Source organism: Bubalus kerabau, chromosome X (genome assembly GCF_029407905.1).
Source record: "Bubalus kerabau isolate K-KA32 ecotype Philippines breed swamp buffalo chromosome X, PCC_UOA_SB_1v2, whole genome shotgun sequence".
NCBI classification, from domain to species: Eukaryota; Metazoa; Chordata; class Mammalia; order Artiodactyla; family Bovidae; genus Bubalus; species Bubalus kerabau.
Genome location: NC_073647.1, coordinates 146260614 through 146286785, shown reverse-complemented (window position 1 = coordinate 146286785; position 26172 = coordinate 146260614). Strand labels below are relative to the sequence as shown.

General features: G+C 42.9%; 1 protein-coding gene across 3 annotated transcripts in view; it reads left to right on the top strand.

The window, feature by feature from the left end:
• The window catches only part of ARHGAP6 (Rho GTPase activating protein 6), a 542861-nt gene that overhangs the window by 249494 nt on the left and 267195 nt on the right, over positions 1-26172 (top strand). Inside the window, exon 1 of one of the 3 annotated variants that reach the window (XM_055563247.1) lies at positions 13725-14233. The exons of the other annotated variants lie outside the window; for them this stretch is intronic. Within the exon in view, the coding sequence (XP_055419222.1) occupies positions 14189-14233 (45 nt within the window). The 5' untranslated portion in view covers positions 13725-14188. Of the gene's footprint in view, positions 1-13724; positions 14234-26172 lie in introns of those variants that run through there. 3 annotated transcript variants of the gene reach the window in all.

The following is a 26172-nucleotide window of genomic DNA, read 5'->3' as shown; positions in this document are numbered from 1 at the left end:
GCTCTCTCCTCATCATCAAAATATGCACTAAGAGGTTCTGGGAGCTCTCTTTGTTTTTCTGCTTCCCCCACCGACCTTGTTTTTCAATTTACCTAATATTTACAGTACTTCTGTTTGGTGCTGAGTTTTGCCATAAACCCCATCTTGTATGATAACCTCAGGGGAAATGAGAGAAGAAAATGCTAGTAAGAAGTAGCAGAAAGAAAGACAAGATAGAAACAATTTTTCAAAATCCAAATAGGTCAGAAAAATTGTTGCAAGTCCCTTGGCAGGAAGAATAGCTTTGAGGACAAAAAACCTCATCATGCAACCTGAGAGTTCTATACTTATGTGATAATAGCGAACGTTGATATAGAGTTTATATATGCTCAGCACGTTTCTAACTAACTGCTAAATACACACATGCACGTATACTAATTTAGTCCCCAGAAAAAGATGGTAATCAACAAATGATGTCATAAAATGATTGATGAAGCAGAGAAAAATTTAACTGTATGTCTGGGGATCAACATTTTAGACCTTTTTTTTTTAAATTGATTTACAATTTTGTGTTTATTACTGCTATATAGCAAAGTGATTCAGTTATATACACATTCTTTTTCATATTCTTTTCCATTATAGTTTATTGAATGTAGTTCCCTGTGCTCTACAGTAGGACCTTGTTTATCTAGTCACTGTATAATAGCTTACATCTGCTAACCCCCAAACCTCCCACTCCATCTCTCACCCCCAGCCTTGGCGACCACAAGTCTGGTCTGTTCTCCATGTCTGTCAGTCTGTTTCTTTTTTGTAGATAGGTTCATTTGTGTCATATTTTAAAGTCCACATAAAAATGATATCATGTGGTATTTTTTTGTTCTCTGTCTGGCTTACTTCATTTAGCATGATAATCTCTAGGTCCATCCATGTTGCCGCAAATGGCATAATTTTGTTCTTTTTATGGCTGGGTAGTATTCCACTGTATGTATGTACCACATCTTCTTTATTCATTTATCTGTTGATGGGTATTTAGGTTGTTTCTGTCTTAGACATATTTATGATAATCCAAGGGAAAGAAATAAATCCAATAAGTAAAATAAACTAGTTGTGAATGGTTCCATGGGTTTGCAGCTTTTGAAATTTATCCAAACTTAAAGTCCATCACTAAATGACAACTGGAGATGCTAAAGCTGCTGAGAAATTCCCCATAGTGCAGAAATTTTCTGTATGAGCAGATTAACCACGTCAGAAGATTTTTAGCATATGAAATGAAATAAGTTTACTGTGGGCAAAGATGCCAGATATAGTATTTATCAGCAAGGAAGGGGGTAAGCTGGAGTATGAAATCTTGGAAGATCAATTCATACTTCACTGGAAACACATCAGGGGCTGCCAGTTTCTACTCTGCTCAGGATATCTGGACATAGGAACAGTCATAAACAGCTTTTAGAGCTTAACAAGTTTTCAACCAAAAAGTATAGTGGACGCTTGCTGTTGGTACTCTGCCCAGAATATCTCAGATCTTTTACCATTCTGTGTGTCTGTTCCATCCCCCCATTTCTGTGTGGTTTGCTTCTAATGACCAACATCTGTGAACATCTTCCGAGGATTTCCCTTGGGATTCTTGAGCAGTTTCCCTGTACCCACAAAGAACAGGAAGTGCTTGGGAGTTTACATCACCCTGGGGCATCCCATAGCCCATGATTGGTGGCTGTGAGAATATTTAAGCTCAGCTCCTTTGGCTTGAGGTGGGACAACTCCAAAGCTCCCCTCAGGATCAGACTGAGACTGAGATTCTGCCAGAAATCACACCATTACTTGACTTCTTCCACTTTCATACCCATAAAGCTTACCCCTTACCAGTTACTCCTGGGAACATGTCCTTAATAAATCACTTACCCATGAATCCTTATCTTAGTGACTGTTTCTGAGGAACTCTACCTAAGGCAAGAAGCAACTGTATTATTAAGAAGAGACAACATAGGGCCTTCATTTGGCATTGAAAGAATAAATGAAAGAATGAACTTAATGAATTAATAGACGCCAGTCTTTAACCTTGAACCACGCATGTTATAGTCAGGGGAACAGGAAAGGGATAAAACATTAACTGCCATTTTAGACTTGCAGACCCTATAGTGAAACTCCTTACATGGTGCAGCCCCTTAAGCTGATGGTCATACGGCTCATTCTAAATATTACTGGGAAGAGCACATCTCCACCTCCCAGAATAGCTGCCTCCTTCTCTTGCATTAGTCAATTTATTATAAAGACCTTCCATCTTTCTTTCCTTTCTCCCCTCCCTCCCTTCTCTCTGTGTCTGTCTCTGTCTTTCATAGTTTTATGGAGATAGAAAAGAATCCACCTCCAATGAAGAGACCTGGGTTCAATCCCTGGGTTGGGAAGATCCCCTGGAGGAGGGCATGGCAACCCACTCCAGTATTCTTCCCTGGAGAATCCCATGGACAGAGGAGCCTGGAGGGCTACAGTCCATAGGGTTGCAAAGAGTTGGACATGACTGAGTGACTAAGCACAGCACACAGCACAGAATTCACATTTCATACAATTCACCCATTTAAAGTGAATAATTCAGTGGTTTTTCATACATTCAGAGCTGTGCAACCATCCCCATAATTAATTTTAGAACATTGTCTTCATCCCAAAAAGAAACTGTGGGCCCTCTAGCTATCAACCCTCTCTGCTCCCCAACCCCTTCTGTCCCCAGCCCTACACAGCCATGGATCTACTTTTGGTAGCTTTTCCTGTTCTGAACATTTTGTGTACATGGGATCATGTAATATGTGGTCTATTGTGACTGGATGCTTTCACTTAGCATAATGTTTTCAAGATTCATCCATGTTTTAGCATATGACAGCATTTCATTCCTTTTTATGACCAAATAGTGTTCCAGTGTATGGATAGACCACATTTGATTTATCCGCTCATCAGTTGATTAACATTTGAGTTGTTTCTACCTTTGGCTATTGTAAATAATACTGCTATGAACATAAGTGTACAAGTTTTTGTGTGGACATATGTTTTCATTTCTCTTCAATGTGTACCTAGGAGTGGAATTGCCAGGTCAAATATAGAAAGTTGTTTCTTATGCTGAGCCAAAATCTGTTTCTTCATAATTTCCACTCTTGATCCTGGTCCAGCCTTCTGGAGAAAGCTGACCAAGCTTTCCTTTCTTACACATGACATCTCCTCAAATCGTTCATCATTGTCCTCATGTTCATCTTCAACTTTCCCAGACTGAATTTTCTTTGTTCTTTTGATCAGACCACTGTAAAAATGAGACTTCACAGAAATGCAAAATGATAGCCTTGAAGCTGTCACATTGTCTGTTATGATGTACAAAACAGCTCTCTTTTGTTCCAAATCTCAGACTGTCCCATCAACCATAAGGAACTAGTGGCCGACAACTTTGCTTTACCAAGACAGGTGACAAAGAATTATTTCTAGGTAGGAAATTTTTTTTTTCAATAGTATCTGAAGGAATTTTTACCTTTGGAATATCTAAAAGGACTAACAATTTGTGTAATTTATACATGTTTGTCATTTCTGGACATATTAATGTGAGAAAGTGAGTTCCATGGTCTTGAAAAATAAAATTTAACAGAGATCAGTTATCCCTAAAAGCTTTGAAACAAATAATGTATAGCATTCTTTTTACTTTTAGTCATGAAGACACTGAAGAGAAAACTTGACAAAACCACAGGAAAATGTAACAAGTCACTCAGCAGGCTCTGGGTTATGATCAACGAGGTCAAATGTTATGTTCATTTCTTTTTCAGTAATTACGAATGAATCTGATTCTTGCTTGTTTTTTCAAACATTTAGAGATATTTTCCACCTTCTTTCAACATTAAATCCAGAGCTCTGGGTGGGTTCTGACATTGTCTTATGCCAGCCGCTTGACCTTGAACAAGTCATTCAGCCTTTCTAAGCATTACTTTCTGCATCTTACTCCCATGATGGCATTGGTTCTCAAACTATGTTGTACATGACAACAATCAAGGGATCTTGCTAAGAATATTATTCCCGAGGTGGTGCTCTAAGAAATTCTGATTCAACATGCTTTGGGGAGGTCTACACAGTCTATTTTTTTAAATCCCACCCCAAGTGATTCTGATGCATGTGTTCCTAAAGACCATATTTTCAGAAACACTGATTAGCTATTTCTTCCTGATCCCTTTTCCTTTTGTCCTGTCTTCTGCTGAAAAGGAGAAGTCTTATTGTCTTTCCAGGTAATATCTTTCCATGTATGTTGTGTCCATGAACATGAAGAAAGATGGCAACCAAGCTTGAAATAAGCAAATGTCCTAGTCTAACACATAGAATTCTGATATATTAGGATTATTGTGACCAGAAGGACAATTGTATCCATAAAGTAGGGTTTGTCAACCTTGGCAGTATAAACATTTGGGACCAGATCATTCTTTGTTTTGTATATGTGTGTGTTGGTGGGGGGTGGGTAGGGATTGTTTTGTTCACTGTGGAATTAAATATCACTAGCCACTACCTCGGAGAAGGCGATGGCATCCCACTCCAGTACTCTTGCCTGGAAAATCCCATGGACGGAGGAGCCTGGTAGGCTGCAGTCCATGGGATTGTGAAGAGTCGGACACGACTGAGCGACTTCAATTTCACTTTTCACTTTTATGCATTGGAGAAGGAAATGGCAACCCACTCCAGTATTCTTGCCTGGAGAATCCCAGGAACGGGGGAGCCTGATGGGCTGCCACCTATGGGGTCGCACAGAGTCGGACACGACTGAAGTGACTTAGCAGCAGCAGCAGCAGCAGCAGCCACTACCTACTGATTACCAATAGGACATCCCCTAGTGTGTCTCCAGACCCTGCCAGATGTCCTTTGGCAGACAATGTTGCCCCTGGTTGAGAACCACTTTCTTAGAGCATGGTCCCAAAGAAAAAGAATCAAGAAATTAAACTTGGCTCCATTGCACAGCAAGGCAAAGAAGGCAATGCTAAACCATTGATGTTCGACTTTATGTGTCAAGCATTCCTTGGAGATCTGGAGCTCTGGCCCATGCTCTCTATTTGGTGGATTAATGGGATACAGATAGGTTAGGTGACTTGGCAAGCAAAGGACACTCTGTTTCATTCTCCTCATTTTATTACACTCCTAACAGCGAACTCTTAACGTTTGGTTTATATGTTCTGCTCCCTATAAAAAATTTAAATCACAATCATAAAATAGATTAATTAGGGGAGGGGAACTGATACGTGTGGAATTGCCTGAAATGGGTGTCATCATTCATAATACTGAAACTCCAAAACTGGGGATTTTCGAGGATGTAACAGTGGTTTCCTTGGGTGACTAGTCAAGTGCTCTAAATGACTCTAATAATAGCTGCCAGTTTTGATCATGCAAATGGTCAGTTTTTGTACCCTCTGTTAGCCTTTTGACATGCTATGCTGAGTGGAAACCCACTTGCATGTAAGTTCCAAAACTGAGTCCTACTCTTCCACTCTAGGGAAATGTCTCCTTGTTTTCTTCGTTGGCACAAGACCCACTCCACTAAAAGAAAATGTGTTGTTGGTGTGAGGTGTACTGCGAAGTAGAAATTATTAACGAGTGAATTTCTTATGTCTATGAAGTATTTGTTTTTCAACCTCTGTACCCTTGATGTTTGGGGCAGGCTAGTTTTCTGTGGTGGGGATGTTGTGCACTGTAGGATGTTTAGCAACATCCCTTGCTTCTACCCACTAGATATAAGTGGCACCCCCACACAGCTGGGTCAGTAAAAAGTATCTCCAGACATAACCGTGTGTACTCTTGGAGGAAAATTGTCCCCGCTGAGAACCACTGGCCTAGGAGGTATGGATGGGGCACTGGCAGCGTCTTCCTCCCCTCTTCATAAGAAGACACCACAGCGATCTAATGAATGAATCTGACTTATCAAAGAGTCTCTACTTTGAAACACACTGGAATGGCCTGTGAAGAGATTTGGACCCAACTTCATTTACATCTCAGTCCCACCATTTACCAGATGTGCGAAACAAGTGAAGCACTCTCATGAATAAAATGGAGATAATCATACTCTCCTCACACAATTATTCTGACGATCTAGATTTGCTATTTGTAAAGCCTCTGGTTGAACAAAGGGCCAGCGATGTAGGTGCTCAATAATTAGTGGAATTGCTATCATCCCAAATTAGCACCTGCAGCATGGGTATTGTCATGAGTGTTCTATAGGCTTTACATGCTTGCCATACCGTGCAGAGGAAAGGAGGTTGTAATTGGTTGGGTGGAGATAACAGAATAACATAAAATTGTGGATATGATGAAAGTAGTTTCTTGATTCTCCAACTGTTTCTTGGGAAATCATAACTAGAGGGAATACAGTCTCTTGTTTTTTGTCTGTTTGTTTTTTGTTTTTTACCTAACGAGCCTGAAATAGAAAACTTATTTTAGAATCATCTCTCTGTGGATACTTTTTTAGGGCACTCTCCTTGGCTCCAAGTCACTGAGTAGCAATTCTTCAGTGAAAATATCAAAATGGCGAGAAAAGGGCAAACCAGTGATGCTAAACTGACCCAGTGAACAAAAGCAATGGTCACTTTTGTTTTCACCCACACCTTCTTTCCCTGCATCCATAGATCATCAGATTCGCAGTTCCACTTGTTGATGCATAGCTTCTTGATATTCTCTGTAGTAGGGGTCAAGGTTGAGGGCAAGAGTTCTGAGTGATGCTCTCTCCTCTGTCCTATATCACCACAGCCCCAGGCATCATTCTTGGGACCTCCAGGAATTACTCAGTCACTGGTCATTGGACCAGGTCTGTCTTTGGCTGGCATTATCTCTCTCTAATGTACCTGGAGAGAGGAATGGGGCACTTCATTCTTCCTTGGATCTGTCCCATCCCCATATCCCTGTTAAGGTTAAAAGGAAGGGGGGAAGATTATGGCTGTGGAACAAAATGATAATTCCTTAAGTGGCCCTTATATTTATAGTTTGGTTGCTGAGGTTTGCCCCCACCATACTGTATGCTGAACTTCTGCCTAAAAATATATCCTCCTTCACTCAGAAGATTAACTGGTATATCCATTACTGTTACCCACACATGTGGATGGACTCAGCAATAGTGTTTCCAATGCTATGACCCTAGCACAGCTGGTAGGTCTTTCTTCATTTGCAAGAGACATGTGATTTTGGACAAGAAGGACCTTATGCCTGCTTCCCCATTTCTCCTTCCCGATACTGGAGTTTGATTTCCTGAATTTTATCTTCATAGCTCCATGAGAAAACCTAGAAGAGAGACAATTTTAAACTGTATTCACCCTTTATATAAACTATGTTCAGTCTATTTATACTGTAGTGTAAATAAAGACTCTAATTGGTATGATCAGTTTGGAAAACTGTCGGGCATTGTCCAGTAAAGTTGAAGGTATGCATGCCTATGAGCCAGCAGTTCTGTTTCCAGGTTTGCACCCTATTCAAGGGCGGGCACATGTGCGCAAGGAGATAGGTATACTGATGTTCAAGCTGTGTGTTTTCAGTAGTCCCAAACTGAAAAAGACACTAATGTCCACCAGCCATAAACACAGACAATGGATTACTAGACAGCAATGGGAATGAACAAACCATAGCTACATGTGACAACATGGAAGAACATTAGAAACATGATGTTGAGTAAAAGAAGCCAGATGCAGTAAAAATGTAATTATGAATCCATTTATATAAAATTGGAAAGAAGGCAACACTAAGCTCTAAAATTTGTAAACACATAACTTCCTAAAAAGTAGTAGTCCTCAAATAGGGGTGATCATGCCTCCCTGCCTGCAGGGGACATTTTCAGTGTCTAGAGATACTTTGGCTTGTCACAACTGCGGGAAGGAGATGATACTTTCATTGGGTGGGTAGATGCCTGGGATGCAGCTAAACATCCTGTGATGCACAGGATGGCCTCCACAGCACAGAATTATTGGTGTGACACCAAAATCACAAGCAATATCAAAGCAAAAATAAACTACTGAGACTTCATGAAGCTAAAAACTTGTGAACAGAGAAAGAAACAATCAACAAAACAAAAAGGAAACCTAAAGGACAGGAGAAAATACTTGCAAACCACATATCTGATAAGGGGTTAATATCCAAAATAGAGAAGGAACTCTAAGAACTCGGTAGCAAAACAAAAATGTATCTGATTAAAAAATGTGCAAAGGACCTGAATAGATGTTTTTCCAAAGAAGACATACAGATGGCCAACAGGCACATGAAAAGATGCTCAGCGCCACTATCAGGGAAATGCAAATAAAAACCATAATGAGGTATCACCTTATACCTGTTAGGATAGCTGTTATCAAAAAGACAAGAGATAAAAAGTGTTGGCAGGAATGTAGAGAAAAGGAGCACTAGTACATTGTTAGTGAGAATGGAAATTGGCACAGACATTATCAGAAACAGTACGAAGGCTCCCCCCAAAATTTAGAATTAAAAATAGAACTACCACATGATCCAGCAATCCCGCTTTTGTGTATATATCCAGAAGAATTGAAATCAGGGTCTCTAAGAGACATCTGCATTCCCATGGTCACTGTAGCATTATTCACAATAGCCAAGCTATGAAAACAACCGTAGTGTCCATCTACATGGATGAATGGATAAAGAAAATATGGTGCATATATGTACAATGGAACGTTATTCAGCCACAAAAATTCCTACCATTTGAGACAACATTAATAGACCTTGAAGGAATTCTGTTAAGTGAAACAAAGCAGAGAAACACAAATACTGTATGATCTCACTTACTTGTGGAATCTAAAAAAACTGAATTCAGAAATAGAGAATAGATTGCTAGTTACCAGGGACCGACAGTGGGGGGATGAGGAGATGTTGGTCAAAGGATTAAAAACTTGCGGTTATGAAATAAATTTTGAGAGATCTAATGTGCAGCATGGTGACTTTAGGTAACAGGACTGTACTGTACACTTGAAAGTTGCTAAGAGGGTAGATCTTAAATGTTCTCATCACACACACAAAATTGTTCACTGTGTGAAGTGATGGAGGTGTTAAGTAATCTTATGATCATCATTTCACAATATGTGTGTGTATCAAGTTACCACACTGTACACCTTAAATTTGCACCATGTCAGGTATAGCTCAGTAAAGCTGGTGGGAGGATTATTGGTCCCCAAGTGTCAGTAGTGCTGAGACTGAGAAACCCTGCTATAAAAGGGAAGCAAATAACTCTGTAAAAGACAAGACAATGTCTGCCCCTGGTCTGGGGTTGAGGGGAGGGTGTTATAATGCAGCCGAAGGACACTAGCAATATTCTATTCCTGCTCTCAGTGATGGTTAGATGGGTATATGTTTTGCAATAATTCATTTAGCTGCACATTGTATGTTATTAATTTTTCTGTTTCAAAAATTTAAAAATACTCTTGGAGGTGGGTTGACAGGATAAGTAGGATGGAAGAGTATAGGAGGTGGGTTTGGAGGAAGAGGTTCCCCATCTAAGAGGGTCCCATACCTGCTCTGTCCACGACAGGGCTGGGTGTGCAAAAAGGGCCTTGTCCTCTGATCTAAGTGCATTTTAGTTCTCACATGGGCCTTTGGCTCCTCCTACACCCTGAAGCTGAATTTGCTTTCATGGATTTAGATAAAGTTTTCCTTTAAAAAATGTAATCACCCTTGGGTTGGCATGAAATGTGGAAAATATTAACTCAGTTTATAGGCAGGCAGAGTAAATGCAAACAGGGATTTTAATTTAAATGTCCTGGCTGAGAGGGCAGCTGTCAGTACTGGAAATGCTGTAATATTTGGGGATAGGAAGTCATGAAAATGCCACTGATAGCGTGACATATTTTCTCTTAAAAGTGATGCTAGGAGAGGAACTCCTAGACATTATTTTTGAGTCCTCTCTGGGGAAAACTGTAAACATCAGAGAAATTTGTTTTAAAAAAAGATGACTAACCAAAAGAGAGCATTAGCTCATCAAGCTCTTAACCTAACCAGTGAATGATATGAACTTCAGCCTTTTCTGAAGTGAGGTTTTTATGTGTTCTCTTTATCACCCTCCATCACCCCAACAGATCAAACCTGAATTTTGAAACCACCTGCCATTTAATGAATAGGTTAAATGACCTAGAACAATAACTGCAAATTATACGCACTTAGAATATTTATTGAATAAGTAACCTAGTGAATAGTTAAATAACATGGGAAGGATACTTGGAAGTAGAGATGTGAAAAAAAGAATTTTTTCTTGCTGCTGCTGCTAAGTCACTTCAGTTGTGTCCGACTCTGTGCGACCCCATAGACGGAAGCCCACCAGGCTCCCCCGTGGTGTTTAAAATATACCTTTAAATAGATTCAAATAAAAATAATGTGTGGAATTCAAATTGTTTAAGATTTTTATTAAATTATAGTTGATTTACAATGTTTCAGGTATACAGCAAAGTGATTCAGTTACACATATATATGCACACATATATTCTTTTTCAGAATCTTTTATATTATAGGTTATTACAAGGTATTGAATATAGTAATGTGTATCTGTTAACCCCCGGTTCCTAATTTATCCCTCCCCATTCTCCTTTGGTAACCATGTTTGTTTTCTACTCTTTCTGTTTTGTAAATAAGTTCCTTTTTATCATTTTTTAAGACTCCATATATCCAGGAGTTAGTGATGGACAGGGAGGCCTGGTGTGCTGCGGTTCGTGGGGTCGCAAAGAGTCGGACACAACTGAGCGACTGAACTGAACTGAACTGAATATAAGGGATATCATACGATTAAGTTGTTCAAGATTTAGCAGACCTCTTAGAGTTCTACACAATCTTCTATATTCTTTGTCAAGTCTCGAAGAAATGGATTGAGAACTGAAGAGGTGCATAACTCACTCAGAGAATGCAGCATGGACTGATGATTTCTTTTCTTAGACGCTTTGTCCTATCTCCTCAAACCTTTCAAACACAGAAAAAAAACAACCCTGTTGCCCTTGAAAATTTAAGTCCAACTTAGCAATGACAGTTTAGCAAGAAATCTGCTAGCAGACATAAGTCATTCCTAAAGTGTAAGTACACAGTTTGGGGAGTGATGAATTATTTTTGGCTTACAACAATGCTGTTTAGTGACTTAATAAATTTTTCAAAGACAGAGTACAAACAAACTAAGATCTAAGATAACCCAATTTTGACCTGGAGGTGGCATCATGTTCAAGGATAATGATCAAAGCACTATGTTTAAGTTTTTTTTTTTTTTTTTTTACTCCAGGAACCCGATTATTATTGTGTGTATGTAGATAGATAGATAATGAAAATTTTTTTAGGGGAAAGGATTTTTAGCTTTGCGGGCTTAATGGCAGGTGTAACAGAGGAAGAAGTCATCAGGCTAGAGAGCTCCTCTTTCTAAATAGAGCACCAGGAAGCAGAGGTCGACATGGGGCATTTGCATATGCATCCCCTCCTTTGGCTGGCCCTCCAGCAGCACTCTCTTAAGGGTGCCGGGTAGTGAAGCTTGCACTGCTTCTCCTCCTTGTTCTGAGGGTCTTTGATGACATAGCTCTAAGGGTTGCTTTCAGCAGCGGAGCAGAGTGAAAGTGAAGAGGGGACTTTAATGTGTTGTCTTTCCAGCTCTGCCTGGACGTGTCTGAGAGTAGGGAGGGCCTCTAAGGTGACTAGGTTCACTCTCTTCACCCACTCTGCAGAAGCAAAGGTGATCTGAGCAAGGCAGGCTGTAGGGAGGAGGAAAGTGAAGTCACTCAGTCGTGTCCGACTCGACTCGTTGAGACCCCATGGACGGTAGCCTTCCAGACTTCGCGGTCCATGGGATTTTCTAGGCAAGAATACTATATCGGGCTGCCATTTCCTTCTCCATGGGATCTTCCCAACCCAGGGATTGAACCCGGGTCTCCTGCATTGCAGACAGACGCTTTACCCTCTGAGCCACTAAGGAAGCCCGCAGGGAGGAGGAGACCTGGGCAAATGGTGAAACTGACTTTCTCTTAAGACTGGTAGCACTCTGGCTGGAAGTTCCTGGTTTGGGCAGAGGGTTGAGTTTAAATTTATTTTTGTTTCTTTGCTATTATAGTATAAAATACACATGGTGAAGGGTGTAAATTGCCCAAATCTGAACTGTACCATTCAGTGAATTTTTACACATGGGTGTCCTTGGGTAGCTGTTATACAGAATAGGATACAGAACATTTTCAGAACCCTAAAAGGTTCCCTTGCATCCCCTTCCCAGTGAGTACCACCTCCCCATCTTGGAAATCATGACTCTGGCTGCTATCGCCAGAGATCACATTTCCCTATTTAAGTTCAACATGTGAATTTCAACTTCTGAATAAATACATGGAATCTTACAGTACGTTCTCTTTTTCAGTCTGATTTCTTTCTCTGAACACAGCGTTTGTGAGAATAATCCATGTTGTTGTGTCCAACAGTAGCATTTTCCTGTCATTGCTGAGCAGTATGTATTCTCTTGTATGGAGAGACCAAGGTTGGTTCATCACGCACAAGTTGATGGACATTTGGATAGTTTCCATGTTGGTGATTCTGTTTAACGATATTATGAACATTCTTGTCCACTAGAAGGACACTGGCATCCATTTCTCTATATATTTACCAGTGGGGTCAGAGGGCAGGCATATGGTCAGCTCTAGAAGATGCAGTCTTACAGTTTTCCAGGCAGATGCACTGTCATGGTATCCAGTAGTAGATTCTTTAGGATACCTGAACCCCTGGCCTCACATTCTCACAGCTGTGAAGAATTGACACATGTGCATGCACGCTCAGTTGTGTCTGACTCTCTGTGATCCCATGGACTGTAGCCCACCAGGCTCGTCTGTCCATGGGACTGTCCAGGCAAGAATACTGGAGTGGGTTGCCATTTCTTTCTGCACAGGATCTTCCCTATCCAGAGATTGAACCTGTGTCCCCTGCATTGGCAGGCAGATTCTTTACCACTGAGCCACCTGGGAAGCCCAGAATTGACACAAGCCACTCACAAATCCATCCTCTACTTGATAGCCACCCCTCTTGGGCTTGGAATGAATGATTTCACAGAGTCTGGAGTTTCTCTACACTGGTCCCAATCCCTACCTTTGTCCGGATGTAGCTTGTGAGAGGCTGCTGGCAAATCACAGAATATCAGGCCTGGGGAGGGACCTTGGCGCTCAAAGTGTAGGCTTCCACCAGGGGATTGCGAAGTAGAAGTCAGTTTTAGGTGGCCTTGTGAATCTGCAGTGTGTGCTAAAATCATTCGGTTAATCTGGCAGCATTTGCAAATAGTGTGTGTTTCTTCTCTTTCCAAATCCTCGCTGTGTTGTTTTCTGATTTGCTAAGACAAAGAAAGGAGGGTTCCGAGCACTCCCCCCACCCCCAACTCAGCTCCATCCTGGCACCCACGCTAGTCTTCAGTGCCAGCTGAATTCCTGCAGATTTTCCAGGACTCCCCCGTGTCGCCGGGTTCTCTAGACATGCCCAGGTCCTGCACGCCCTCTGGGACTCAGTTGGCCCTAAGTGGCGTGGCCCAGCAAGCCTCCAGCCTGGCCTCCCTCTCCTCAACGGCTCCCCGAGGCAGCTGACTTGGCCCCTCTCCGGCCTGCCCCCTCCTGAGGTTCCCGCCACTGAGATTCTCTCAGAGGAAGGCTTTCCGAAGACTGAAACTCCACCCTCGCCGGGGGCCGGTTCCGAATCGGCTTTCGGCGTCAGGCCCACACCTCCTTCAAAGTTAGTCAAAGTCTCTTTCTTGGAAACCCAAGCTCTCTCCCTCTCGCTGGTGGTGAAGGCGTTAGCAGCCCCGGCCCTGGCATACCGGGGCCCGTGGGCTCGGGGAGGGGCGGGGGTGGCAGGAGTTCGGAGCGCCGGCCACCCTGACACCTGTCGTGGGCGCGCTCGGTCGCTGTAGCCCCCAAACAGCTGGCAGCGGCGGTCGAGACTGGGGCCCGGCAGGAGCGGAAGGAATTAAACGCCCGCCCATCGAATTTGACTCGGCCTCTCCCTCCTCCTCCTCCTCCTCCTCCTCCTCCTCCTTCCCCTTCGCCGTCGCCTCCTCCCTGTCCCCACCGGCTCCGCGGCGGGACGCTGGTGCCCCGGACGCTTTGCACCGCGCTCTGGGCGCAGGGAGCAGGGCTCGAGTCCGGGGGCTGCCGGAGGATGGCGGTAAAATAGGGGGACCCCGGAGAGGCGCCACGACCCCAGCCTGAGCCCCAGAGCCCGCTACTCCTCCCCTGGTGGCGACATGGGGGACCCGGTGAACCGCGAGAAACCGCAGCTGCACTATGCGGTGAGTGTCCCGGCGCGCGCAGAGGCGACAGGGGGCGCCACACGGCCGACCTGGGGGGACGGCGCGGAGTTGAAAGGATCCAGGGCTCCGCAGAGGTCCTCGGTGTGTGATTGGGGCGGGGGGCGTTGGAGAGTGCCGCGTGCATCACCCCGAGTGTCACCTGTTCAGAAACTCGGGTGCCCCTTAGAAGGGGAACCCCCACTTCCAGAGCCCGTGGTCCTCTGCCCCGCGCAGTAGTCACTGCGTTTGGGATCGGGGACTGGACCCTGCCACCGCCTCTCTGGCCAAGGCTGAAAAATGGGACTCCCGGGGCTGGGCCCAGGTTCGCCCACCCAGTCTTCGGTGAGATACACCGCAAGAACCCACAGAGAACTGGACGGGAGGCCGGGCGGCTTGGCGATCCCAGCGTGTGACCAGTGGACCCTCCGGAGAAGCCCTGCAGGGCGCGTTGGGGTGCCTCCGGTTTGCTCCTTGGAAAGGGGGCGTGCATTTCCCTAGGAGTTTGTAGCGGGACACAAGGTTGCACATTTTCTGATTTAATGTAAGAAGGTGGTAGAGTGTCCTGTGTCGGTGGCCTCTCTTCCTGTTGCCTCAAATATTCCACATTTCCTGGGGTCCTACTGTATGCCAGGCACTGCGCAGAGCTGGGGACCGCAGGACACACGAGACATAAAACTCGTGGAGTTTGCCTCCTTTAAAGAAGGAGTCAAGATTTCTAAGTGAATGATGGGACCGACCAGATCCAGATTGTAGACGGAGTTTCTTTTTGAGAAAGAGAGAAGACTTAAGAAAGAAAAGTCCAATGAACATAGAGATGTTTCTGAGGAATGGGTACTACTTGTGAAGATTCTGAGCACCGCCTCCAGGAAGCCGGCAGGGATCTGTATTAGTTTAACCCAGTCTTTGGACATGTCTCTGTGGTAGATGTGTGGCTTTGACATGGGGCATTGCAGTTGTTCTGGCATCTGCTACTTTACTGAGTTCTCCCTGACATGATTTTCACTGAGATGGGACATTCTGGGGGCTGACTTTCAAAACTAGGGAGAATTAAGACTGAAAGTTAGGAATCATCCATATTTATAATAAGGCAGAGGCAGTTATCTGCTGGGAATTCGTGTCCTCCACAATGCACTCTCCACATTTAAAAAAAGGAAAGCTTTCAAGAAAGGAGTCGAGGTGAACAGGGGTGGTAGGTGCAGAGATCCCTGGGAGCTGCTACAACTGGTTCCCGGGCAGTAGTAGAGTGGCTGGTTGCGGACGGAGGCGGGGTTGGGGGGACAACGACAGGTTGGGCTCACCGCGACCTTCTGGGGTTTCACTTTGCTGCGCTGGAAAAAAAAAATGATGGCCTGAATTAGGAAATTCTTAAGGTTCCTTCTCAGGCACCCGTTCTAGGAACCTATGACGGCTCTTTGTCTAGTTTTGCCAGCGTTATTTGCCTTGAAATGCTCAGTGAGACACTAGTAAGTTACTAATGCCTGTTCTTTTTTTTTTTTTTTTTTTTTGAAACACCAGCGGCTCAGCGATTTGCCTTTTAAAGCGGTATTAAGGGCAACCAGTTTTCAGCAGAGGTTTCTTTGCACAGAAAGATCTAGGGTCTGTGCTCATTATGTCTAATCAGCATCTCATCCCACTACCTTCTTCTGATTTTGAACTGTGTGCTGGTGCCCTTTGAATTGTAATCTGAGGTGTCAATATCATTTACAAGGTAAGGGAGGAAAGGTGAGAACTGACTCCTTAAAAAAATTCTATTCGTTATATGAATGATTATTGCCTTAATTATGCAAATACACCTAATGCATCACGAAACAAATTAAAAATGATTTTCAATCAGATGTCTCATTTTCCTAAAAGCAAAAACTTAAGAGTCAAGCAGATGTTAATGCCTCCTCTTGCTCTCTGAAGATATGCTGATGAAATCGCCCTGTATTCTAGCACAGATGACTATATACGTATTTTCTGATTTAAGACTCAGAAGGAAGATTCCAGAGAGAATATGTTGGCTCTCAGGTCAGAAGAAGTCACCCCGGTCCTCTGAAACATGCTTTAGAATGACAAAGCAGCAGCGCTCAGCAGCACTGTATCAATCACAAGTCAAAAGAATGTTCTGTATTAAGTGTGACCCATTGTTTTTCATATTAACATAACCCTCTATGGTTTAAAATCTATTCTAACGCTGTACTCTTTGTCTGCTTCCCCCACAGTGATTGAGGTAATTCCAAGAGCTTCTTTTGCCTTTTTGCATAAATATTCCACTTATTTTGCCCAACTTGGTTTTGCCCCATTGTGTATTATCCTGGAGTCCTGGAGGCTGTTTGTTTTTTTTTTTTTTTTTTTTTGTCTGCATCTTCTAGAAAAGAATTATCCTCAGGTGTCCTCAGTACCTCTTGCCTCCTCTGAAATCTAATCCAGGGGCAAGTAATACTCTTTCTTCAGTGCTTTTTTTTTCATTTGGCCAAAGGGACACTGTATTTAAGAAATCAGTGGCTCACCTTTTACTCAAATGTTCATCAAACATTTTTGTGGGCCAGGTATTCGGCCATTTTTCCAAAGATGATGAAGTAGTGAAAATCTTAAGAATTGCTATGAGTTCTTCAGTCATCTTTTCAAATGGTCCTAATAGTGACAAAGAGAGAAATACAAAACACTTAAGCAGAGAAGAGCATCCTGCATTTATAAAATCAGTTAGCACTTTCCTGAAGTATAGCACAACTGTCTTGTTTTATCATCAAAACAAAAATGCAGCCAACATTTTCCTCCCAACCTTTCCTCCCACGGTTTTCCCACATGGAGTTTATGGTGACTCCATCCTCCCAGCTGGGTGTCATCCTTTGATGCCTTTTGGTGACTTGGTCAGCTTCGTATTTTGAAAATCCTGCTTTGGTCCCAGGTGAGGAGGTGTCAAAGTGCACACTTCCTGGCATTTGGACCAGGGAGAAATGAAGGAGATGCTCTCTACCTCAACTGAGCTGGAGGTTGAGTGCAGTCAGCATATTTTAGAGATGCTTAGGACATTGAACTAGCCAGACTGCATTTGGAGAGGCTATAGAGGGTTTTTTGGGCTCCAAAATCACTGCAGATGGTGAGTGCAACCATGAAAATAAAAGATGCTTACTCCTTGGAAGGAAAGTTTTGACCAACCTAGATAGCATATTCAAAAGCAGAGACATTACTTTGCCAACAAAGGTCCATCTAGTCAAGGCTATGGCTTTTCCAGTGGTCATGTATGGATGTGAGAGTTGGACTGTGAAGAAAGCTGAGCACCAAAGAATTGATACTTTTGAACTGTGGTGTTGGAGAAGACTCTTGAGAGTCCCTTGGACTGCAAGGACATCCATCCAGTCCATTCTGAAGGAGATCAGTCCTGGGATTTCTTTGGAAGGAATGATGCTAAAGCTGAAACTCCAGTACTTTGGCCACCTCATGCGAAGAGTTGACTCATTGGAAAAGACTCTGATGCTGGGAGGGATGGGGGGCAAGAGGAGAAGGGGACGACAGAGGATGAAATGGCTGGATGGCATCACTGACTCGATGGGCGTGAGTCTGGGTGAACTCCGGGAGTTGGTGATGGACAGGGAGGCCTGGCGTGCTGCGATTCATGGGGTCACAAAGAGTCGGACACTACTGAGCGGCTGAACTGAACTGAACTGATAGAGGGTCAAGGATGACATGCACAAATCAGTGCTTGCCTGGCAGCACTCCTAGAGAAACTGCAGCTTCTCACTGTTATTGTCTTAAGCACATTGCAAAGTGTTTGGACACTGTCTGTGTCAATTTCAGCCTCAAGTCCAGCTGGTGGGTTAGGTTTTCTATTTTGTGGTTGAAGAAATCCAAGTTTAGAGTGGTGGAGTTCAGGGTGGCACAGGTGGAGTTGGTGACAGAACAGAGAGTTTTATGCACATGCCCTGATCCCACAGAGCTCATTTGACTCAGAAAATTGAGTTAGAAGAGCCAAATTCTCCCTTCTTCCTCTTTTGTCACCATAATAAACCAACAATCAAATATCCTACTTTCAGTGACTTAATGTGACCCCTCATATCATTGAATTACACAGCCAGATAACTCTTTAATTGGACTGCTATAGACAAAACCCCAAATTTGCACATCCATTAAGTTGAATGCCATTTTGTCTTGCGTTTCTCAGCCTCAGCAAAATGAGTGTTTTGAGTAGGATTGTTCTTTGTTGTGGGGCCATCCTGTACTCTGTACAATGTTTAGCAGCATCCTTGATATCCACCTACTAGATACCTGTACCATAGCCCAACCCACCCCCACTTGTGATAACCAAATGTATCTCCAGACAGGGCCAAATGTCCTGTAGAGGGCAAGATTGCTCCCATGGAGACCCTCTGGTCTATCTAATTTTCATGTATATTTTTAAGAAGATGTAACATCTACTGTGTAGCGAGACTGAGAAAGAGAAGACAGAGTAAATCTTCTGAATATTATATATATTCTATTCAAAGAACATGCAGAACTTCAGAGAAAGACCAACACAGAGATTCAGAGAGAGCCTCAAATGCAGCCCGAGTGCTGGGGGTATAATAATGAGTCAGCCTAGTTTCACTGATCGTGGCCTTAGAAGTGTTCTCCCACTTTTGTTGGGCCCCCAAAAGTCAGATCGCTTGGCCTGAGTTAAAGATTACCTTAATCTGCCTTTCCCAACAGTCTTCATATGCTTTCTTGCATTAACTCCAAAGAGAATATTGCAAACCTTGATCATCTACCAAGGTCTTGTGACAAATGCCTAATTTCATGACAACCTGTGCAATTGAGTATGGTGACTTCAGTAGAATCACTACACTGAATATTAATTTTAGAACAAATTATCAGAGGCGTCTTGGAACAACTTATGGAATACTGTTATCCCCAGCATCTCCCTGGAGGCACTCACTTATTTTCACCCTCTTTTTTGTGAAAGAGAAACAATAAGGTTTCATGCTGCTGCCTGTAAAGATAAGTCTACAGATGGGTTACGTGTGTTCTGTTCACTGAGGTGTGGCAAAAAGCAAGGGGCTTAGGCTCTGATTTGGGACATCCCCCCATGGAGTCCAGATGTCAAGATGCAGCCATTTTCATCCCTTGACTGGTCCACTTCTGAGCTTCTCTGTTGCTGACATCACTTCCTGTTTGGTGCAGTCCCCTGTCCTCTGTGCTCTTGACCACAGCCTCGTTACTAACCGCTGACTCTTTCCTTGCTCTACTTATGGTTCCTCCTCCCTAAGGAACCCACTGGAAGGGCTAAGCTGCTTACCCTGGCAGGGAGCCTTTCCTCACCCGAATCTGTTGAGGTCTTATTATGAAAGTTTCCAAGTTTGCTTTCTATGAACATTTGATTTTGAAAGACTTTAAAGCCATTAAATCTACTTAATAATTCAGTGGTGTTGGTTACAGGATGGGTGTGTGTGTGCTTAGTCGTTTCAGTCGTGTCCGACTGTTTGTGACCCTGTGAACTGCAGCCCACTAGGCTCCTCTGTCCATGGGATTCTCCAGGCAAGAATACTGGAGTGGGTTCCCATGCCTTCCTCAGGGGATCTTCCCGACCCAGGGATTGAACCTGTCTCTCTGCATTCTGGGTGGATTCTTTACTGCTGAGCTGCCGGGGAAGCCCCTGATTACAGGCTATTCTTTGGTAATTCCAAAGACACCCAGAACTGGGCACCTTTGCAGCACTGAGCTGATATGGATCAGTTATCATCCATCAGTTCTGCCAGTGTAGACATCTTAGGAAATTCAGAAGAATTTGTACTGGCCTGCTGCATGGCTCAGAATTCACTTTTATAACACTCTGCTTGCTACTCATTTGTCTCTTCACAAAAGCCCAGATTTTGCAAGTTACAAATCAGAGGGAGATTATTGAATCACCTTAATTAACACCTCTACTAATTGTGGATACCTTTTCCATTCCCCATCCCCACTTCCCAACACACTTTCTTTTCTGCTGCCCTAAGTTTTTCCTGAATATAACCTCTTTGGTTTGGAACTCTCATCATCTTAGGAAGCCACATCTCCCATCCTTGAAAACACTTCATTTTTTTTTAATGTTATTTATTTAGTTATTTACGGCTGTGCTGGGTCTTCGTTGCAGTGTACAGACTCTTTGTTGCTGCATGTGGGCTTGCTCTAGTTGTGGCAAGCAGGGACTACTCCCTAGTTGTTGGGTGCGGTCTTCTCACTGTGGTGGCTTCTCTTGTGGAGCACAGGCTCTAGGGCACGCGGGCTCAATAGTTGTGCGCAGTCTCAGTTGCCCTGCGGCATGAGGGATCCTAGTTCCCAGACCAAGGATTGAACCCATGTTCCCCTCATTGACAGATAGACTCTTAACCATTGGACCACCAGGAAATTCCCTCAAAACACTTGTTAAGCACCACTGCTAGTTGATAAACAATCAGATTCCTGTTGCATGTTGTGTAGCAGAGATATCTGTTAATCATAAGAAAACAGATACTACCCTTGGTCTCAGTCCTTTCTGATCATAAACTTGTATTATTTACTTTTCCTGTTCCCCACCTGCTGATAACTCTGAACCAAATACACTTGAGTCTCAGCTTGGTCGTGATATTATTGTCCAGTTGTATGTACTCTTCACTGGGTGTTTGGTTTCTCACCTGTCCCTCACCTGTATCACTTTTGGCCTTTCCTGCCTCAGTAAATGGTTGGTGACTTGGTGAGCTGCCCAAGCCAGACACCTAGGGGTCATCGTGAAGCCCTCCCTTTCCTGCATCCCCCACCTTGAATCTGGCCCTGCCAGGTCTGTTTTCACAGCACTCTCCAAAGTCATCCTCCTCTTTCCACCTGCGCTGCTGTCATCTAAACCCGAACACACAGCATCCGTCATCCTCGCTAAGACAACATGGTAACCCGACAGTCCAGTCATGGGACCAGTTGAGATCTTTTTTAAAAAATGAGATTGTGACATTTCAGTGCTTAAAGCTCTTTGACTAGTTTCCATTACACTTAGACTAATACCTTCATCTATGACCTTGGCCTTCCAAGTCCTCCTACATAAATCTCCCTGGTTCCTAACACCCTCCCTCAGCTTGACACTGCTCAGCCACATCAGTGTACTTTCAGTTCCTCGAATGTGACCAGCTCTTTCCTTCCCTGGACCTTTGTTCCTGCTGTCTCTTCTGCCTTGGATGTTGTGTGTGTCTCTTTCTATATATATTCTATAAGTTGCGGGGAAAAAAACTCACTTCCTCGACTGCTCTCTCCAAAGTGCTTCTGAGTCCATCAATTACCATTGATCATAGCGCACTAGATGCTGCATTCGTTGTCTGCTCCACTACTTGGTATTATATTATACGTGTGAGACTCCCTACATTCAGGGCAAGGACCTCATCATTCTTTTCCATGATATTCCCACTGTCTAGAATGGGTCCTGGTACAGGATGGGCACACAATAAACATCTATGAGGAAATGAATTTGGCTACTTGAGTGGTTTCACCTATACACATCACAATCCACAGTGGATTCAAAACTTCACTCATCATCAGCTGATGATTGCAGAACATACTGGCTTGAGGGCTTCACCCAATTTCCACTAAATGAGAATCTTCAAGGCTGAGGCTTGGCATCAGTGATTCTGGCAGCAGCCATGTTTGGAAACCACCAATTGATTGAAATACATTGTGGACCATGTACTGTTCAAGAAGCCTCTACAAAGTCTAGATTCAGCGGTAAAGGGGATCCAGAGATTTCAACGTAGGGCTTCTCCTGAGGTGACTCTGAGGTAATGGAGTACCAGTTTTCAGAGAGGTCTTTTGTTTTGTAACCTGGCATTTTCATTTCAGCTGAACGCACTAAGAGTACAGGAGGCATAGGAATTCTTCCTCTCCCATAGCATGAGGGCAAAAATGTCCCTTAGCATCTGTTTTCTAGGTAATCTAAGCCAGTGGTTCTCAACCAGGGGACACTGAGAAATGCCTGGAGGCATTGTTGGTTGTCACAACTGGCAAAGGATGCTACTGGCATCTAGTAGTTAGAGACCTGAGTTGCTGCTCAACATCGTGCACAGCACAGCCTAACAGGATTGTCCATTGCCAAAGTCAGTAGTGCTGAAATTAAGAAACTTTGCCTTAGATTTATCTCTGTAGACATCAACATCTTTCTGTTTGTGAGATTCATTTTGTATTGTGCTCTCTCAAATGAATTGTATGTCTTTCCCTGCTGTTTAAGAGTGAGACAAAATGTGACTTACCTCTTCCAGATGTGAGTGAGTCATGACTATGAGCATCATGTTTCACACAGTGGGGGAAGGGTGATGGTGGACCTTCTAGAAGCCTCACTGCCTTGGGCTTTTCTTCTTCACTCCTCAACTCCTGATGCCCTTTGTCATCTTGGATCTTGTTTTTAAACATTTCCTGTCTTCTCTCTTGTGTCAACCTTCAGGTGACTTCTTGATGCATCAGCATTTAATGATCTTGTCTCAGTTCACTACCTCTATTCTGAGATAGCTGGAATAGCAGTTTATTAAACATGGTAGTCCTGGCTCTAGAATTCACTTCAGTTCAGTTCAGTCACTCAGTCGTGTCCAACTCTTTGTGACTCCATGGACTGCAGCATACCAGGCTTCCCTGTTCATCACCGACTCCCAGAGCCTGCTCAAACACATGGCCATCGAGTCGGTGATGCTCTAGAATTAGTGATCATCATCTCCCAACTGATGTGAGGAATTCTCCGAAAACCTGCGTGCTTGGATGTTGGGTCCATGACTGTAGGTGAGTGGAGAGCTAGGGTCTGTCACTCTCCAACAGTCACTTGTTGAGGATGTGATACAGACTGGCCTGCTCTGGGGGAAATGCAAAGGCACTGAAAGAAAAACAAAAGTGAGAAAGAGAAAGTTAGCTTCTCCCAGCTCTTCTCTCTCAATTCCATCCTGGTTAAAAATCTCCCAGTCAAGACACACCTCCTTGGTCCAATGTGGGCCCCTCGCCAACACAGGAGGACAGAGTGACAAGATCAGTCAGACTTGAGTCATTGCCCACTGCTATTGCTAAGGAGGCAAACTGATTCAAAGGCATTGGATATAACATAATAAGTGCTTAATTCCTTTTCAAAATTTTAAAAATTACATAATTTTCTATGATCTTCATCATCCTATGATTTGTACTCAGACTTAAATGGTTTCTAACTATCCTTGTTTCTCTATATTACTTCTTGGAGTGGCAAAGTCTTACATGGGAGCATCTGATTGGCTGGAACAGGCCATATGATTTCATGTTAATTTTAAAGGAGAGAGAGAAGGTCTCCCATTAGGAATTTCATAGTCGGAGATATGGACTATTGGCCAATAATTCTATATGATATATTGCCTTGAAATAGCAGTTTGCATGATGAAGGGTTAATAAATGAACAAATGTCAACTGCAAAAAAAAAAAAAACCCCACAAAACTCCCAATCAGCCCAGAGTGGCAGGTGTGTTGGCATTCTATCTGTCACTGACAAGGATTGTGGGGCCCCTTCTCAAGCCCTGGCCACATCAGTGAATGTTATTTAGCATGGCCTGTCTTAGAGTAAGTTCTGAAGTAATGGGGGAGTAAATAGTTTTAAAAGTCTTAGGAGCTTGCAAAATTTTGGACTAAGATCACCAAGGTTTACAAATGAACACAGTTATTTAATATCTTTTAATGTACCTTCTCAGATTTTCTGGTTCTAATCTTATTTTCAAAAGACCAACCATTCTGATTTGTTTTATTCTTAAGTACTTTCTGAATACTTAAAACTTAAAGATAGATCAAATGAAACAATAAGGACTACCACCCATCCTTATATGGTACTGCTTTCTCTGTCTTTATGATAACTGCTTGGATGTGGCTGTGGGATACATCTCAGTTTGGGTAAATTATACACAAAGAATGAGACTATTTTACTCAAATATGAGCAGTGTTGATGAGGGCTCTTTCCTTGAAAGATGTCATGATCCTTTGAAATGAAAATAAAAACCGGTCAGGATTTTCTCTCCTTTTTTTTTGGTTGTTTGACACACTCTTAGAATTCTTCCAAGTTAAATTTGTATAGTAAAATTTGAGTGTTTGGAGTGCCAAATACATTAGATTTCTGAGATGAAGTTTTCAGAGGAATTTAGAGTTATGGCTTTGGGGAAAAGTTGCTATGGAAACAGCAAAAGATGTTCAGATGAATCAATTTTAAAAATATTTTTTGAATGACCCCTTTCTATAGCTGACTGAGATCTTGGTAAAGAAAGGTATCCATCCAAGTGAAATAAAGAGGCTAAAAGTATGTCACCAGTGTGCGGAGCACTTCAGTTGTGTATTTGCTGAGCTCCCCTGTGGCAGGGAACACAGGGCATGAGCTCTGCCCATCAGGACAGGACCCTTGGACATCGCTCTGAAGTCCTTACTTAGCAGTGCCGTTTTAATTTAGTGCTGTTTTAATTCAATCCACAGAGTAATAATCGTTTAGCAGGAAAATGGGATGTCAGGTTTGCTGAGGGAATTTGAAAATGGTCACACATAGTATTATTTATGTGAGTATTTATGCACATGACCTGTAACAGTCCCATTATGATGTCAGTTTGATGGTCTGAGCAGAATGTAAACCACAGTCTTAACTTCAATCTCAAAAGATAAGGTGTTCTCCCACCTTAGCTACTGACTCACAGAGAAGGGCATTGTATCCATAAGAATGTGACAGGAAACAGATGCGACACTCAAAAATGCCTAATTTAAGGAAAGGACTATTAACCAGAATCAACAAGGGGCGGTAAGGTACATAGAAATTAGCAGTGGGGAAGCCATGACTGCAGGGAGACAGAGAGGGTCCAGCATTACCAAAACCCGTTGACGGCCCACCTCACAGGAAGGGACCCTGGAAAGGTACCCAGTGAGGATTGCAGCAAGGGCAAAATATGGAGAAGCAGGGATGGAGTGGGATGAGAGATGAATATTCTGACCTCTTGGTCTTCTGCTCACTCATCTCCTTCTAGTACTAAATCCAACAAAATCCACTGAGATCAGTTTCAGAGGGCAAAGGCCAACACAGAGAAGGGAGGACATTGTTTGCTTTGTTTTGGCAGACATGGGGGAGAATTGGCAAACAGAAAATTCATCATATGCATGTCAGTCTTGTTTGAAGTTTAATTGCATTATGAAAGACCCTAAATTCCTGAGTATATAGAGGACTCCCAAACTGCTTACAATGGCTCTTTCCTCTCCCCATGGGTTATCTATATTACCATATTTAAGCTAGTAATGTGTCATGCCAACTCCATCTGTATATGATGTGCATGCCTTTAATATTCAAAGCTTGTTACTTATCATGTATTATACAGTGATGTATTTACATAGGTATTGTACTTAATTTAAAATCAAGAAACTCCATACTTAATTCAGAAATGCTTTGATCTAAATTTATTAATACAAACTCAAACCATAATAAATTCATTTTCCTCTATACCCCTGGGGATACTTTAATGTCTTTTCTAAAGAATGATAAAGGAAGAATGGATTTAGTCTTTTTCTGGTTGATGGATAAAGAGTTTTAACCCTTAAAGTTATACATCAACACCAATGGGTTAACCTGTGCTTTATTCTCATTTCTGTCTGCTGGTAAAGGAGTGCTTGCAGCTGAAGACTGTGCTCCAGTAATTTAGCAGAGAGAAAACTCCCATTTCAACCTTGACTGCAGAAAGGGCCTCTCGTTCTAAAGTTAGTTCCTCCTCAAGGCCCCTGTGTTTCCACTTTCATAACATCCATCTTACATGTAAATTGCATCTTTAAAGATCGTATTCATTATAGAACTGAAAAATCCAAAGGGACAGAGACCAGAACCAGGGCCCATGTCTAGACTCCATCTCCTTGGTCACATGAGGCATGTGCCTGGCACTTGGTGTGTTCTTGAATGTCAGCCAAATTAATCAAGAACTTAATGCTCTTAGAAGTACTTAGACTGATTTACCATCTTAATAATAATAACA